The sequence below is a fragment of the Phytophthora infestans genome, genomic scaffold, assembly GCF_000142945.1.
Source record: "Phytophthora infestans T30-4 supercont1.22 genomic scaffold, whole genome shotgun sequence".
NCBI lineage: Eukaryota > Oomycota > Peronosporomycetes > Peronosporales > Peronosporaceae > Phytophthora > Phytophthora infestans.
In genome coordinates, this window is record NW_003303737.1 from 443,480 (window position 1) to 460,733 (window position 17,254).

Here is a 17,254-nt window from a genome sequence, read left to right on the forward strand (position 1 = left end):
GAAGTGCTCCGAAGGCAAGAAGGGGCAGGTGACACTCTGCAACAAGGGTGCGGGGACACCAAGCAAACGAGGGCATGACCTGTGCCCAGATATGGCACATCCTGTGGCAGAATGGCCTCTTCGCTCCAAAAGCAAGTCATATTCGCGATCGTAGCCTAGCTAAGCCGTAGGGAAATACATATAGCTGCATTACAACACATGGTAGCACAAATAAGTCACTCATCTTGCTAAGAACACCTTCTACGTAGTTGCCAATGCCCCTGTTAGTCTCTCTTGGGGCGCTCTGTCGTGTCCGTCCTGCCATCCATCGCTATCTTTGTGCTGTGTTGATGCGGTGGTCAATGAGTGGCCTCTCCTGCTGGTCTCTAAATGTCGGAGTTGCATAAATAGACTGGCAAACAGTTGATTGGGGGATTTTTTTCCGCAGATCATACCAAGCCCCTATACCAGAATAATCACCGAGTAGCTTAGCAACAATCTCGTCAAAAAAGGTGCGTTTAACTTTTTCGCTAAAATATGTCTTACTTTAATCAAGTAAAATTCTTATACCCTCCGGGAGGGTCTAAGGATTTTGTTTAGCCTATCCCTGTCACCCCTCCGCGTCCAAGGGGTATAGGCCAAGAAGATTCAACAAAAGCTAGACGACGAGCTCAAATAGGTAGTACGACTCAAAATTGTTGATGACTTAAAACCGCCTGTCATACTTTCTCCTGACCTGTTACACTAACGCTTCAGTCTGCTGATGATCGTCTCCAGCAGAATCTCGAATGTCATCACGTCATGGACACTTGGAGCAGTACCTTCGCCATCGAACGTCGTTGCCAACTCGTAATTGCGTTCTTCACTTTCTGCAACTCGCGACTGAAAGTCCTGTTGAAGTCTTAGTAGCTGTTCCAGGCTTGTGGTCATACTCTCCTGCTTTGACTTCATGCCCGCGAGCTCGTTGATCTTCGCGCGTAGCAGCGCCCGGGCTAGAGTTCTCACGTCCAAGGACGGAGTGGGTCTGTTGCTCTGTTGCATCTGAAAATCACGAAGTGCTCACGATGTGGGTCACACAGTTTTGTGTATTAGATGTGTGACGTTTGAATTTGATCGCTAAATCAAGAGCGAAGGTCCCGTTATTTAAACGGACGTAGGTGTCATTAAAAATAAATACCCAGAAACAGCTGCCTTGGCGGTTGCTTTGGGCAATAAGGTTGCTCTAATTCTTGTCGTAGCGCTGTATTAAGGTTGCTGTAACGCCATTCTGATGGGTGAGTGTACACGGCACAAAAACTTGCCGAAAAGTGGCCTGGGAAAAATGTGGAAAACCAAAAATAGTCTCATTGGGCTGAGTTTCTAAAGCTGCTCGCAGAATTTTTTTTATCATTCGGACTCCTGCTGGCTCCATAATATGGTACTCGAGTTTTGATTAAAAAAGCGGAAGTACAGAATGATTCGAATTCTCAATCTATTCTTCGACATGTACGATTTTGGCAAAAAAAATCATGAGCATGAGCAATTAATCGACGCTATTCTGTGATATTCATATATTTTGGAGCTCGAACGACCTTAGCAGTTTGCCTTTGGTTCGACATTGAAGTGTAAGCGGTATCCTACTGAGTGAGCTGTACGGGAGCTCTCAAATAGAGCAATATTTGGAACAAGATACATTCTATTTCACTAAGAAAAAATGGGTTACGAGCACACCACAAACGCCAAGAGTCATGGACTAGATCAGTGAGAAAGTATAATCATGAACTAAAATTTAAAATGTGAAAATTCGATTGCTCGTATAGCGCACTCTGTTTCCGAGGATCATAATAATTCACGAATCCCGGCTAGAACCCGATTTTTATAAAAATGCGCGGCTTACGTATTTTTTGTTTATAAAACATGTAGATTTTTTCTGGTGACGAAATTAATGTGATCAGCTCGCCACCAAGAAGTCAATTACGACGTCGTTTCAACCGTCTCAGATTTTCGGCCTCCATTTCATCAAGCAGCTCCTCTGAATCTTCCTGAACTTCTTCCAAAATCGATTTGATCGCAGCTCTGGGTGCAAAATTGATGGGTATAACAGGCGAGCACGCTGGATGCGAGGCCAACGTTCCATGATATACCTCCGTTTTGCCTCGACTCATGACATAGCAATTTGGAGGTACATCACACGTCGAAATATTTGCCTTGGGGCCGATATCAATGACCCCTCGCACCAAACGGGCATCCTCCATCGCGAGAAACGTGGGGGTATTTATCTCGGCTACAAACGATCCAGCGTCACACGGTTGATCTTAACTTGTACTTCTCTGTCTCTGGTCCACACATACAATCAGATAACCCGGTCTAGCAGCATCCTTTAGAGCAAAAAAAATCTCGATGCCAGCCCTGCCATTGTCTTTCACTACAACGCATCCGCTCGATGTCCAGTCAATAGTTTTTGCTGATCTGCCTTTATCTGAAATGATACGAGGCATCGATTCTCTCTAATTTTCAGCACTTCGAAAAATTCGGGAAGGAGCAAATTTTACGGAAATATCACGAGTAGAGCTGTCCATCAGAGCGCCAGATAGAAGTTTTCCCAGCGTGACAGTAGAGTGTCCAGGTACCAGCAAGGCATTGATCCGCACTGCATAGAAGTAACCCCCAAACATCGCCTTCGACTGCCACGCCTTCAAGATTAGCATTGTATCGTCTACGTGGGTTTTCAAGTCGCTCAAAGACAACGCAAACATTTTTTCTGCGCTGTTCGCAAAAGCGTCTTTCAGCATTCCGACACTCCGCAATAGCGCGTAAGAAACTTGGACGCTGCATACCCCATACAGTGGGGTTATCAAACAAAGATCCTGAAGCGTTGACTAATTGACATTACCATCGAGCGTGTCACTGGGGAACTTGGTCGTCCAGCGATAGATGCGGCTGCTAAGCGAATACGCTGTCTGGTTTGCAGCTTGCTAAAGCAGTTGAAAACGTATTCGTTCCAAATTATCGTGAAGCATTTCTGTATAGTATCCGAGTCGACAACTTCTTTTTCTTGCTGCGCCTTTTTCACCAACTTTAAGTACTCGACAATCCACCGCGGAACGCCTCCAAGAGCGAATAAATCGCGACAAACTTGGCTGTGTTCCAGCAGTCCTTCGTCATCTGTTCCGGGCCTCACAAGCTTGTACATTTGATCGAGTCGCAAGAACGTCATTGAAAGTCGTTTAACCCGGAAAGAAGAGCTCGCATCTGATTGGATTGCGTCCCAATCTTTTCCTCCGAACAGGGGTAGCACAACTAGACCCGAAAGATGCGTCTGGAAGCACGCGAAGCCTGTAATAGTGTCCACGAGCTCCCGCAGAACTGACGTCTCGGCGTGTACCCGCTGAGCATGGATTCTATTAATCACTTGGAAATCATCAATCCCAAGGAAGAGATAAAATGGTGTTGCATGTCCCGCAGTGCTACGCAGCTTAAGATCGATAACTTCGAAAGCGCGTCTTAGTGTCAACTGATGTCCATTTACTGGTAACCGCAGCCTGAACCACTCGTCGAATGAATCAGAGTCCTTATTATCCTGAAAAAAATGGAACAACAATCGCCACGAAAACGAGGCCTCTATTGGCATCATCTTCTCGGCTGGGTGCGGCTTATAAGCGCAGCAATAGGGGACAATCACGCTGTAAGCATGGCTGGGGTCGAATTGCATCTTGTCTCGCAGAATTACGCCACCTTCTTTCAACAATCGCGTTTTCCCCAGACCCGATACACCAGCACAAACTGGAATTTGATTCATGGTGGGGTACGAAGTGTCACTTTTCATACTTCCTAGTATGCTCTTGAAGCATGTCGCTGCCTCAGTTAACGCAGTTTCTCTTCCAACGAAGCGGAATTGAAAACTTTCCGTATCCAGCAAGCGAGGTTTTGTCGCGACAGCATCCCGATTGGTCGTAAAGCCGTCCAAGAACGCGATAATACTCGCGCTTGTATTCAGATCTACTTCACGGCCTCGTAATACAACTTGTGGTGCTCTCTGATCGGGCACAATCACCAGCACGTGTATTTGATTCGAAGTTGACAATGGCATGTTATTCTGCGTCAGCGTCTCCAGCAGGGATGCCGAATACGGCATTTTACTTAATCAACGAGGGAACAAGAAAATAAGTTATGGTACTGCAGTACGAATGGAGGTAACATCAATTATTTGCATTGAAAAAAATTGAAAATGAATTATGGCCCTGTTAAAACTGCATGCTAAAACGACAGAGCTCGAGAGTAGAATCAGATCGCACTGTCAACAGTGCGGACGTCCCAGTACGTCGTGTTTACACGTAGAAAGAGAATCATCTCTAATGTGTACGGGTTCAAACGATGTCGCTCGTGGCCGAACGTGATCCGAGCAAGGCTGAAAAACCTCTCCATCATATTCGAGGTTGGAGGTACAGAGGTTAGCAGGTGATACGCCTGAACTTGCTGAGCGCGCTTTCGCTTGCGCTCGAGCTGCATGACAAACGGCTCATTTTCGGAGTTGTTTGTCATGCGCGAGGTATCAGCGCTGCTACCGGCTGTAGGATGTCCTTTTCCGCGCAATTTAGCTCTGCAGTTCCCCCATTGGGCACCTTGACGCATCCAGCCTCAAAGTCCGGCGAGTAAACAATATCAGCTCGAGCGTCTAAATATATATATATATATATATAGTTAGTGTTTGTTAATTGTGAGACAACACAATGACAAAATTAAACGTACCCAGGTAGTGACTGAAGCTTGGCTCAGCTTCGACTAGACCGTCGAACCAGACACGGACATCCAACATCGTGATACCGTCCTTTTGGAGGGCCTTGCTCACGTTTTCAACGCGTGCAAGCTCCACCATTAGTGTCTTCAAGCGCTTCAATGTCCTTGGAGTCGGCAGGAGATCCGCGATCTCGTCGTCATCCTCAGGAAGGAACTCAGCCAGTCATAAGTAGCGCTCCACCATTCGGTATGCCGAGCCCCATCGTGTGTCTTGGCGAAGAATTGGCCGGAGAGGCGTTTTAAAACTAATGTGCATAAAATAAAATAATTAAAGGGCAAAAATTTTTTTTTTTTACCATAGGGCTGCGGAGAGGTTCAGCGTCTTCATTTTACGCATGAGATCTTGTATCTGCGCTAAATCGTCCTCGTAGGTCCTCAAGTACGCCTGCATCGCTAAATTCAGGCGGTGGCTCGCACATCCGATCAGCGGAACACCCATGCTAGTTGCCAATCGCTTGTTCACCTGGCAATTATCTCCAGCAATAAAGAGACAGTTGCTCACTTGCTTACCGTAGTCTCGCTCTAGCATTGTAGCTAGGAATACTTCGTGCGTGCGAGCACCATGGTCATCGTCCGGTTCGTTGATCAGAGGGGCCATGGACAGTAGTGGGTATTTCGCGACTTCGTCCACTTCGTAGCAGGCAAAAACTGCTACGAAGTGCTCGGAGTCGTGCGACCATCCGTCGATGACGAGACCAAACTGGTTAGGCATCTCGTCCTTAATCTTGGCCTCTACTGCCAGCGTTACCCCTTCCATGACCCCGCGCAATGTCTCGACAGAAACAGGAGATAGGCTAGTGTAGCTACACACAATTGATTAGTCGTGAAAACGATATAGCAGAAAAGACAAAGTATCATACCATCTCGCCCCAGCGTTCTCACAGAAACGGAGCGGTAGGTTGCCGGATATTATCCAGTCTAGCCACCCGTGTAGGTCCCTTGCACGCTGACGAATTCATGGTTCCAGGGTGCCGCGACCGGTGTCCGCCTCGCGCATCACGTCCACGTAGTCAGGGTGCTGGCTACGTACGTGCTGGATGAGGTTGGTGTACCCACTTCGGGGTGCTTGTCGACGAACGGTACCACACCGGCACCGATAGAGACCCTCAATAGTTTCTTAGAATGCATCCGTGACGGCTGAAAAGAAGAAACCAGAAATTCGAGTGTTGGAAAAGGCTTGGGTGGCCATGATGCAGATAGCAAAGTTAGTGTACGTTAGACGGAAGAAGGTAGGCTCTTGATAGCCATCTATCTGCGATTTCCTAAGTTAACAGTAAATTAAGGTATTCATCCACAAGATTAGGTAAATTATTTATGGTCAGCCTTAAGGTCCGAAAAAAAATAATTTCAGGGTTGTTATTGTATTGTACGGGCAATCAATGTATTTTTCGGCATCCCTGGTCTCCAGTATCTCTTCTCCATGAATTTCCTTAATCGATTTGGGGTCTTTTTCGCCCAGCAGCCCCAATGCAATTTCGTCTTTGACCAGGAAGACCCGCAAATCCGTCGCATCACACTGGAATGTGTCCGGGTATTTCGCTTTAAGTGCAGTTTTTAAGTGACCAGCCATCTCGCTCGTATTCATGACCACAGGGAATGTGGCTCTCCCGACGACCGCCAAAGCAAAGTAATCTCCCCCATTTCTCTTAGGCGATTTAAGAAGTGAGAGAAATCCTAATTTGACCACAACACAATGTCTTATTAGACCCGAAGTCAGTAGCAACTACTCTGTGGATACTGTGCAATTTATACTTAAATAGGAAAGCAACGCACATTCCGTTTGTCCGTAACCCGGTACGAGCCGGTAATGATAGAAAAGAAAAAATGATTGACAGAACTTTATAAAAATATGCTCGATACTTTTCTATCCCAGTCTTCGCGAAGCCCTAGTATGTTAAAACCTTCTTTCTTTTGGACGTACGGACAACCCTCCAGGCTGTTCGGTTTATCGACTAATCAGAATGAGAATACGTCCCATCAAAACACTAAATTCGGGAAGAGTCTATGATAGGATTCCCGAAATTAAGATCCAGTCCATAAAATTAATATTTGGGCCAATTGCCAAATGTTTTCACACTAATTGCGATTTGATTGCGAATCACTTGTCCTCAGTATGCTCTCGAATATTCGCGACTCACTCTCGAACGTGCGATAACTTCTACCCCAGACTCGCTTCAACGTCGCTCATTATTCAATCTGCCAACTGACAAGCAAGTCATACAACAATTGCCACATACTCACAGCTACTAAGAGCCTACACTCGAGACAACAATGGAGGCCCAGACATCCCACGATAAGAACCGCCTACAGACCATCGAGCAGAAGGTCAAGGACGTGGAGCACAAACTCAACACGCGATTGCTAGCGCAGTACAGACACATTGTCGCCCTGGTGTGCGGTACCAAGTGGCGACTACAGACGTTCAAGCCGCAAGACGCCGCTGCTGTCGTCAAGAAGATGCGCTTGGAGCTCGGAGCTTTCGACTACCGCGTCAAGGAGCAGGCAGAGCTCCTCACTCGCTACCTAATCGACTTGGACGGCGTTCTGAGCTACGGAGAAGCCGACATCAAGAGCGCACGCAAGGCACTGGTGGTGGTCATTCAGCAGCTGCTTCTTCAGGCCGACGCCTTCAAGGAGCGCAGTGCCAAGCTCAAACAGTTCGGAGAGCTCGCACTCAGTGGCTTAGACGGTCTCGTGCCAGCGCCTTCGACGCCTACAGACAGTGACGCTGAGTCTGATGATATGCACGTGAAGAGTCTGTTTGAAGAGAGCGAGGAAGAAGAGAGTGACCCGGAGCCTGAAGAAGAAGAGGATAAGGAAGAAGATATGGAACAACCAGTTGACGCTAAGGAAGACGAGGAGATGGAGCCTATCGAGCCGGAGGCAGATGATGAAGTTGAAGACGAAGAGGAAGTTGCTCCTCCGAAGAAGTCGCTGCGTCCCCAACCAGCTGTGAGTTTTCAAACTGAGGACATCAACGTCAACTCTCTGCCTGTGTGGCGGCCATACTACCAGCTACAGCGTCGACAGGACGGCATCTACCTCATGGCGCGTCTAAGCAACATCGACCCACGTAACGTTCGTGTGCAGTGGAGCGAACACAATGGCGTACTGCGCATCACTGGCTTCCGTCTGCCTACACAAAAAGACATTGTGATGTCACGTCTTAGCGGCACACCCACCTTCGGGCGATTTGAAATCGCCGAGCAGTTCCCGCACAATATGCTCAACATGGAGGAGGCCACACAGCAGATCTTCGAGGACGGCACTCTGCAGATTCGCATGCCTTACTACGTGATGCGACGCCCACAACGATACCGTCCGGCGTCGCTCTTCCAGCCACAGGACTGCTTCGTATGGTAAATAGATACAGCAAATTTGCTGTCTTGTAAAATAGGTATGTACTTTATTTTGACAATAATGTGTTCTTTTAGATTTTGATGAGTTCAATCTTGGTATTCATCTGCAATCCTGAAAATTACGCTTGGTGAGAAACATACCTTGAAATGATTGCCAAAGCTTATTTAAGAAAGGCACAGAAACCACAGCGTCATCATCAATCAAGGCTGCATTAGATTGTACGGCCATCTCTAAATGTGGTCCCCTTCGTTATGACACGCTCAAATGTCAATATTTGCCGGCCTCGCAGTTTATAATTTTCAAACTGTGCGAGGCATGTATTTACATTCAGAATATTAAATTTATTATATTTAAAAATACAGTGCCAATGGCTTATTACATTACATGTATTATGTACCGGTAGTCGCGACGGGTATCCACGTGCATATTAAACCGTAACGTTACACCCGGAATCCTCGAGAGTTTAGCATCAATGGATCCACCCGAATCTGAGTCTAAGGCAATATTTTGTCTTTTTGTTTTAAACTCACTATACTCGATATCTGATTCCTAATAAAAACGACCGGATCCATTGGACTCCGCATCCGCACGGTAGGGCACAACACGCGCTGCAGTAGAACAAGCAAGCAGCATGATGAGCACTATGCCATCCACGACGATTTCGAATGAGTGAGTATCACAACCCTGTCATTAAGGCTTTCTTGCCAGGCGGCCAATTCCTCAAGTTGCAACCTTTTTGCAACTTCGTTTGAGTTTCCCCTTGACATAAATAGCTGATTGACTGAATGCGTGTCATTCGTCTAGGGGCTTGATAATTGTTGCCGCAGTAGTCTCTAGCTGTGCCTTACTAATGGCTCGAGGTGTTGTGAGCTCTCGCGCCGTCACGTCCAAGCGCATCATCGCCGGCGACTCGGAGCTCAACGCGTTCATGACCGGAGTAAGTGAAACAAAATGGCAACTGTTGCCGTTTTCCACCATATTTCAAATCTTATTTGTGGCTTGCAGGCGCTGCAGCCTCTCCTGGACCGCTACACGCCGACGTGGTGGACGAATTCCCACATCCAGTGCTTCCTGACGTTTCTGGTGCCTCAGAGCCCCGTCAACTACAAGAGAGACGTGCTCACCTTCCAGGACGGCGGCCAAGCTTCTCTGGATTGGGCTGTGGAGTCTTCCGTGGCAACGACATCCCCACTGAAAGACGACTCCCCCATCGCTATTATCATGCACGGACTTGTGGGTTGCAGCGAGAGCATGCGCTCTCTTTGTGCCGAGGCCCTGGTCCACGGATATCGCCCCGTAGTGTTCAACAAACGAGGCCACGGAGGCTTAAAACTGGCCACTCCGAAGCTCCAGGCTTTCGGGTGTGTGCAGGACTTGCAACAAGCCATCGCTCATGTGGAAAAGATCTTCCCAAACAGCGAACTATACGGCATTGGCTGCTCTGCTGGCTCGGGCTTACTATGCAGCTATCTGAGCGAACTCGGCGACAAGTCGCGTCTCCGTGCTGGCGTGTTGATCTCGCCCGGTTACAACGCCTTCGACCTGTTTTGCGGTGGCAAGATCAACCCATTGTACAATTTTCTCATGACGTTTACACTCAAATCGTTTTTACTTCGCCACAAGAACGAGTTGAGTGAGGTCGTGGACGTGGCACAAGCTCTGAAAGCCACGAGTATCTGCGAGTTCGACCAGCACGTGTACATGAGGATGCACGGCTATGAAGACTTGGAAGCCTACTGGAAGATCAACAACCCCATGCGAGATGTGGACAACCTCAAGGTGCCATTTCTCTGCATTAACGCACTGGACGACCCCGTGTGCACCAAGGAGAATATTCCGTACCACGAGTTCAGCAGGAAACCTAACGCTATGCTGATAACTACCCCCGAAGGCAGCCACTGCGCCTTCTACGAGGGCACTTTCCAGCTCAAATCGTGGTGTCACGGGGCTGCTATGACGTATCTTGATCGTCTGCGCGAGTTTAATGCCAACACAAAATCTGCTGTCACGGCGTAGAAAATCGCACCATTTTCGTGCCTTAGCCACGAATGTGTCACTGCAAATACTATTAACGCTAGTAGTATGATTTGTGAATTTGTGTTATTTGTGCTACACGTAATGACTGAGAATTTCAGTGAAAATATCTTCTCGTGCAAAATCTTCGCCGTAAGATAAAAAAATATCACTTCCAGCTTACACTTTTCCAAAGGCCAATTAACACGCAACAACCAGAAGCCAATTGTTGTCGACGTTGCCACGCGATGAAGGGCTAAAGTCCACACGCGTCACGCTAGCTGGAGTGTTCACGATCGAGTGGGCGTAGTATTTTCCGTCACGAGGAGAGTACCAGCGAGCTGTGCCCGAATGCTCGGTATCCATAGCCAATCATTAGGCTGAACGAATCCCCGTGGTCAGTAAACACGTAGAAGCGGTCGTGAGTTACTGAAGCTAGAGCCGAAATGTAGCGCGTGCTGTAGAATGCGTTAACAGCGACATCCGTGCACCCAGTAGGGCTCGCTAGGAGCTGCCGAGCCACTCAACCAGCTCGAGTTCTGCAACAGTAAAATTCTGGTGCGGTTTGGTGATGTATTGAGCTTGTTGGAGCTAGTTTTACCGTTTTGACGTGGGACGGTCTACCTACTACTAATGAAAACCGACAGGAACCCAAATCGCCCGGAGGGGGGGGGGGGCCAACGAATGGATGTCATGGTTGGGGCGGTCGCTCGAAAGAAGGTAAAGAAGACCAACTACGTGAAGGTCAAGAAGTCCCTGACTGTCACGAAAAAGAAGAGCCCAACTCCAACGACAGGACAAACACTGTTGGAGAGCAGCATTGCCAATGGTGAGCTAACAGAGGTTGAAGACGTGGCGAACCTTATCTACCCTGGTGATGTTTCAGACGAGACAAGCTCACCACCAAGGCATTAGGACGGAATGAATGACTTCGACGAGGAGGTAGGCAAACTGATGCTCGCTACCTACGATCGCTACGAAAGTTAGAGCCACAGATGGTGTATGGGTTATTGACACAATGGCTGGCTATGTCATAACGTCGGATAGAAGATGGTTTGTTGGACTTCGCTCAAGCTCAAACCAGCAATTCGTTTACGGTAATGGAACCATATTGGATAGCTCTCTAATTGGATCAATAGAGACAGCAGCTCTAAATCAATTAGGTAAAAAGGTACACCTAACACTTAGCGAAGTTGCATACGATAGCCAATCCAAAATATATTTTCTCGAAGTGCCTATTACTCAGCAAAACAAGTATCCTTAGTTTCCATACAGATCATTGACCATTAGCTTTCCTATGCTGTCCACATAAAGTATCTGTAGAGGTATTGTTGCATTAGCTCCCACCATACCTTTATATGGCATTCATCTATGCTTCATCTGGCAACATATTTATAGAAAACCTGCACCTTATTCAATTCAGAATTTGACAGCTTTTGTATACCTTCTCATTTCTGATTGTTGATTATCTTCAAAAGGCGGTCCTAACCTACATGGCCCAGCCGTAGGTACCATTCTTTTAGGACACGCTCACAGTTAATTTTCCTAGCTGTAAATGCTCTAAATCGTTGGTTTTGCACTTTAGAGATGGATAGATAGTATTACCCACATCGTGTCACTGCTTTATCAAAGAAATAAAGGAATTCACTGTCATTTTCAATTTGAGTTTCTCCAAGTAAGGAAAAACCTTATCGTAAGTGAAGTTGAGCCGGTAAGAGACTATATTGGTCCCTCTGCAACGTGCTTAAGGGCGTAGTGAATATATATCTAAGAAGCCGGATAGCGGAAATATTTTTTTTAAGATCAATTTGAGGAATAATCTACGGAGCGCCGGTGCAGAAACGAAGCCTAATTTCTTGTACAATTTGACTCAGAAGACGGTAGTGAGTGGGTGTAAGGGGCGTAGCTAAACAAACCCGAAGGGGGTGCCGGCGAAGCAGGGCCGCTCGGTATTTGCGAAGGCCGGCCCAGCGACGAGGTCCAGCAAACGAACCCATTGCACTCTCCAGTACATTTTTTTTTTCTAATGCGGGGTCTGGGGGGTGCGACCTCCAGAATACCTTTATAATTAATTACATTGACTACCGTCTTCTGAGTCAAATTGTACTAAAAATTAGGTTTCGTTTCTACACTGGCGCTCCGTAGTTTATCACCCACAATGTAAGCAGCAATTATCACAGAGAATGTAAAGATTGCAAAGCCAACTATTTTATTGTTCTTAAAATCCCAATCGCAGGACAAATGAAAGAACCAAATGTTTGCTGCAAGATTCGCCGACATTCGTTTGCAAACCTACGTTGTGTTAGGAGAATTGACAGGACATGAGGAAATTGTCCAGCATAAATTCAAGAAACTTTTTACAAAAATAAAGTGAAAGAAAGAGTGAGGTGATAGATTCATATAAACTGCCGTGCCCAATACGTCCGTTTTAATATTGGAGTTACACAAACAGCTCGAAACTGCATGTACTTTAATACTAGTAGTAATACGCGGCTGAATGGGATCAGTTTTTTTTTAAGTGGCGAAAAAAACTCAACGATACATTCACTGGTTCGAGCTTCCAGTACTGAAGTTTTCCACGGCCCAGACTGTCGAATGGAAAATGGGAACAAACTGTAATTAAACAGTTGTGCTTAATGTGTTATACTTGAAGTCATACCGATTGTGGTAAGCACGGACGATTAGAGCAAATCTCAATTTCAACACCCTATGGATATCCCGATAAATCTGAGGTTCTGTTAGCTAAGTGCACGCATGTATTAAACTACGGTTAGCCATATCGTCTCTTCGCCTTGGGCATAGGTGTCAGGGCATGGGAAATACAATACCCAGTGGTATTTTGCGTGAATCACATCCGTAATAAAGACTGCAATACCTGGCAACACAATAATAATCACTGCAATAATCACAATATATTGCTATCACTTAGTCTTCGATGCAACCGAGAAGGGTGGAGCAGTTCCACATACGGCGATTAGCACGAAGAAACATGGCCGTTTCAAAATTAGCTGGTAAAGTAGATGAACGTAGCGATGTAAAAACAAGCTTACACTCAGAGAAAAGTCTCTCGCACGTGTTGCTTGTCGGAGGAGCGCAGAGCAGGAGAGGATCATACTCGACAGACGCCTGCGATGCAAGCCGCGGCTTCTTGGCTTGCCGGAGGATGGAGGTCGCGAAGTCCGCCGCAGTCGGCACTTCCTCTTGTGCGGTAGACGGAGATAAAATAAAACTGTCGACTGCATGTAATTCATCCGCGGAGAGGGGTAGGTCGTTTTGCAGCTTCACTATTGCAGACTCGAAATGGGGCGAGTGAACAATCTCAGCTGTTGGCGCTAAGTAGTTAGCCATGACAGGATACTTAGCAGCACACGCATCAAACAACAGGCGCACCTCGGCAAGCGTGCATGACTCCGCTTGGATTTTTACACACACACTGTCCAGCTCACGAAGCTTGTCCAATACACCTCTAACGCGGCGGTGCGCATCTCCACGAGGCACAAACTCTTCAACAGCCTCCACCGTCAGGATCGCATCACGGATCTTGCAATATCGGTCAATCATCTGGAATGTAGACGACCAGCGCGTAGTGTTTGCCTTAACAGGCTTGTAGTTGGTCGCCTTTGCCAGTGCAGTAGCATTTTTGACATGACGCAGCTGAATCATCAGGTTTTGAATCAGATCTATCTGAGTCTGATAATCCTGTAGAAATCGATTAACCGCGAGGTTAAATCGATAACTTGCACAGCCAATGAGGGGGACGCCCATTCGTGTAGCCATACTCTGATTGGTTGCACAATTGTTCCACACAACATAGCGCACCATCTGCAGGTTCTTCTCGTACACGCTCAGTACGGTGGATATATGATCCAGGTGGGCTTCAGCTGTCTGGCCGTCTTCCATTGGCGAAAGCGCAAGAAGGCGCTGGTGGCGCACACCATTGTAGACGTAGATCGCGTAGATGCCGAGGAAGTGAAGTGAGTGACTAGTCCAGCCGTCGAACATTAAAGCAAAGGAAGTTCCCATCTCCTTTGCAATGATTGCTCCAACGGCTAGAGCCACATGACGCATGTACCGCTTCAGTGTCTTGGTAGTCGTAGGCTTCATTGTAACTACAGCACGCGTAGCCTTGTTTTCCACTTCAGTGATTGGTAGATTTCTCTCGATCACCCATACCATCCATTGGTAGATATTGCGCGTCACATCGTCCACAAAACCAAACGTGGTAAGTGCTGGCGTCTGCGTGGCATGAAGTTCTGCAAACCCAGCAGCATACCCAGCGTGCTTGCTGTTAAGGTGGCTGAGGAGGTTGCTGTACCCCGTGCCGGGCGTCTGCTTCCGAGGAAGCCCACAGGATTTACACTCAAAGCGACCTTCACCGAGGTTGCTGAAGTAAAATGCGCAGAGTTGACGGGAGGTCATCGTGGGTAGCGTGGTGGGTAGCGTGGCTAAGAGTGGTGGCTTGTTCTCTAAAGAGAAAAATGAGAAGTGGGGAGTGTGTGAATCAAAGCGCGCAGAGTGTATTTGCAAGGCAGTAGAGAACTGTTGGTTGTCAGCGCTCCTGGAAATGGTTGGAAGCGTGTAAAATATTGTATTATTGTGTACAGTTATGTATTATATTTATCTTGGAAAAATCAATAGTAAGTTATTCCGTAAATATAATACCCGTAATATTGTTATTATACTATTTTTCCCATGCCCTGATAGGTGTGGCGCCACTTACCGGTAGTGAAGCTCTTGAGCAATTCGACAACTGCCTTAGCCACGTCATCAACGCTAGTAAGCGCGAAAGGATCGTTACCGGAGCCTGGAATTGTCACAGTACCCGCCTTGATATCGCTAGGGAACACCCCTGCAATGTCAGGATGGTACCGGTTGGTACTCGGGACCACGTAATCCATGACCCAACCCATGGACCCAACCGTCCATTCGCGATCGCTCTGTGCCTTCAGGGGGTAAGCTATCCGTAGTCGGCACATTCGCATAATCGACAAAAATCTGGAGACAATCGCCATTGGCCGCCACCAATACAAGTATCGTGATTCGTTTGGCCGCGTCAACATGATATAGCAGGTACATGTAGAATCACATTGACAGGTATTATACCTTATGAATATGAGCTGCACGTATTCCGTAATTTATAGGGGAGCGTCAACATCAAAGGTTACAAACTATTCACCTTGACCTGTTTCGTTGGTTTAAATGCTTACGTACAGTTAGCAGTGGAGAGTCGAAGAAATCTTGGTCCATCATGGGGAAAATCTATATAGCCTTGAATACGCCAATGCAGTTCCTTTAAGTAATTTATTATACGGAATCTAAAGGGGGATCTCAGTTTTACTTTTTCTTAAAAGGAGCGAGTGTATTTCCATATTTCTCATGTCGGCAGGCCACATCAACGAAGTCCCCGTACAGCTGAGAGACAATATCGTCGGCCGCGTAATACCTCGCGACCGAGCAAGACACAAAGGCATGTATTCCATTATGGAAGGCACCATACACATTCCTCTCGACACTGTACAACACTCAGGGTCGACCTTTCAGCCTTCCACGACTCCACCGCTTTGGTTACCCAGTACATCGACGGGTGGTACTGCAGTGAGCAATACCGCCCAGATACCACCGTCCCCATTATCTCGACCACCTGTCGACAACACAAGGCCGTCCGGTCCAAATCATCTTAGAATCGTCGAGGAGATGGACAAGCTAAAGAATGCCATTCGACGTGAGAAATTGCGAAAATATCAGGCCCGCTACCGTGACCGGCAACGCGCGCTCCAGCAGCTCATCCACTATGCCTTGCGGCAGTTGCATGAAGAAGTGCAGAGCTTGAAGCTTAAGCGCCAATATCTAGGCTTAAAGGAGAAACCCACCCGCAGTCCGTGGAGAATCGTGAGCGACGTATTTCGCATAGTCGAATTAGGCTTTCACTATCCGTGGAACATGATAAATGTCGACGAGATGCGGAAACATGCTGAAATGCAACCCCTTATGAGCCAACTAAAGAACGCATTCGAGGAAGACGTTGGCATGGGGGATCTCCACGGCGCTTCTTGGACAGCTACGTCGCTACTCACTGTATTTCACTGAGCCTCAGATACATCTGTGGCGGGTCGAAGAGCTGGTCCCAGGCGTTGTCATGGCTACCGCTCATCTCAAGCTGACAGTGTCTGAATTTACACTTCGCTGCGTGTTTCCACATCTGGGAAAGAAGGCGGGTAGATATGGCGACGCGAGAGAAACTCACCGGTCGCTCCGAAAAAAGCTTCTTGGCAAGCGGTTGAACTGCTGTTGTAAGTTGACGTTTTTCATGGTCGTGTAGGTCGATTGGATGCACGTATTGATGTCGCGGGTACATTACTTCGACTGCTAAAGGGTACGACTGATGCGTCAAATGTACTCAAGGATGCACTGATCACTGATGAAGGCGTTGTAGGTGCCATAACAGACCACCCGCTATATGCTTCCACAAATTAGTTTCTGGTTTGTTCTGTGAGAAGATTGACTATGATACATTAGTATGAATGAATTTTATTGGCCGAAAAATGAACATGTATTTGTCGACAGAATGATGCACTCGTTAATTATTAGTGATCAAATCATCATGTCAGTGCAAACATCCGATCTTAAAATGGTGTGTTAATCGTATACAAGAAGCTACCAGCTCAAAAGTACAGTCATGCAGTTTAAGCTCATCGTTGCTCTGTAGCAACGTACCATTAGTCATCTTCTGAGCTGCTTCCCTCGTCAGCCTCCTGATCTCCATCCTAGTCTAATGAATTGTCGTACACATTAGCAGCCTCTGTGATCCTCTGCTCTAAGTCTTTTGGGGCGGCCACTGCACCTGTAAGCGCCTCAGCAGTAGCATCACCCATATGCTCCTCGTCCGACGATGTATCTCCACCCAGGCCCAGGTTGTCATCAATTTCACTACAGAGTGAGTCAAGTGAAACATCAGACTATTCAAAACCGGCATCGTTGCTGTCCGACTCAGGTGGCACTTCCAATTCAGTCAGATCAGGTACCGGCGGAAGTGCTATGCGAGGTAGCCACTGTTTCTTCCGGCGTAGACATCGTGTGATGCTAGCCTGCTTCCTGGCGTATGCACTCGACATTCGGCCTATCGTTG

General features: G+C 47.2%; 2 protein-coding genes and 1 pseudogene across 2 annotated transcripts; 2 read left to right on the forward strand and 1 right to left on the reverse strand.

Annotated features, from left to right (window-relative positions):
* Positions 1 to 1,979: 1,979 nt before the first annotated feature.
* PITG_11571 lies at positions 1,980 to 6,343 on the reverse strand (annotated as a pseudogene; the record flags this gene model as incomplete).
* Positions 6,344 to 6,960: 617 nt separating this feature from the next.
* On the forward strand, positions 6,961 to 8,118 carry PITG_11572 (uncharacterized protein; the record flags this gene model as incomplete). The annotated part of the gene is made up of 1 exon (XM_002901080.1): positions 6,961 to 8,118. The coding sequence occupies one exon, from the start codon at positions 7,027 to 7,029 to the stop codon at positions 8,116 to 8,118; it is 1,092 nt and encodes a 363-aa protein (XP_002901126.1).
* Positions 8,119 to 8,965: 847 nt separating this feature from the next.
* Positions 8,966 to 10,131, forward strand: PITG_11573 (serine protease family S33, putative; the record flags this gene model as incomplete). The annotated part of the gene is made up of 2 exons (XM_002901081.1): positions 8,966 to 9,052; positions 9,121 to 10,131. The coding sequence occupies 2 exons, from the start codon at positions 8,966 to 8,968 to the stop codon at positions 10,129 to 10,131; spliced, it is 1,098 nt and encodes a 365-aa protein (XP_002901127.1).
* Positions 10,132 to 17,254: the final 7,123 nt, after the last annotated feature.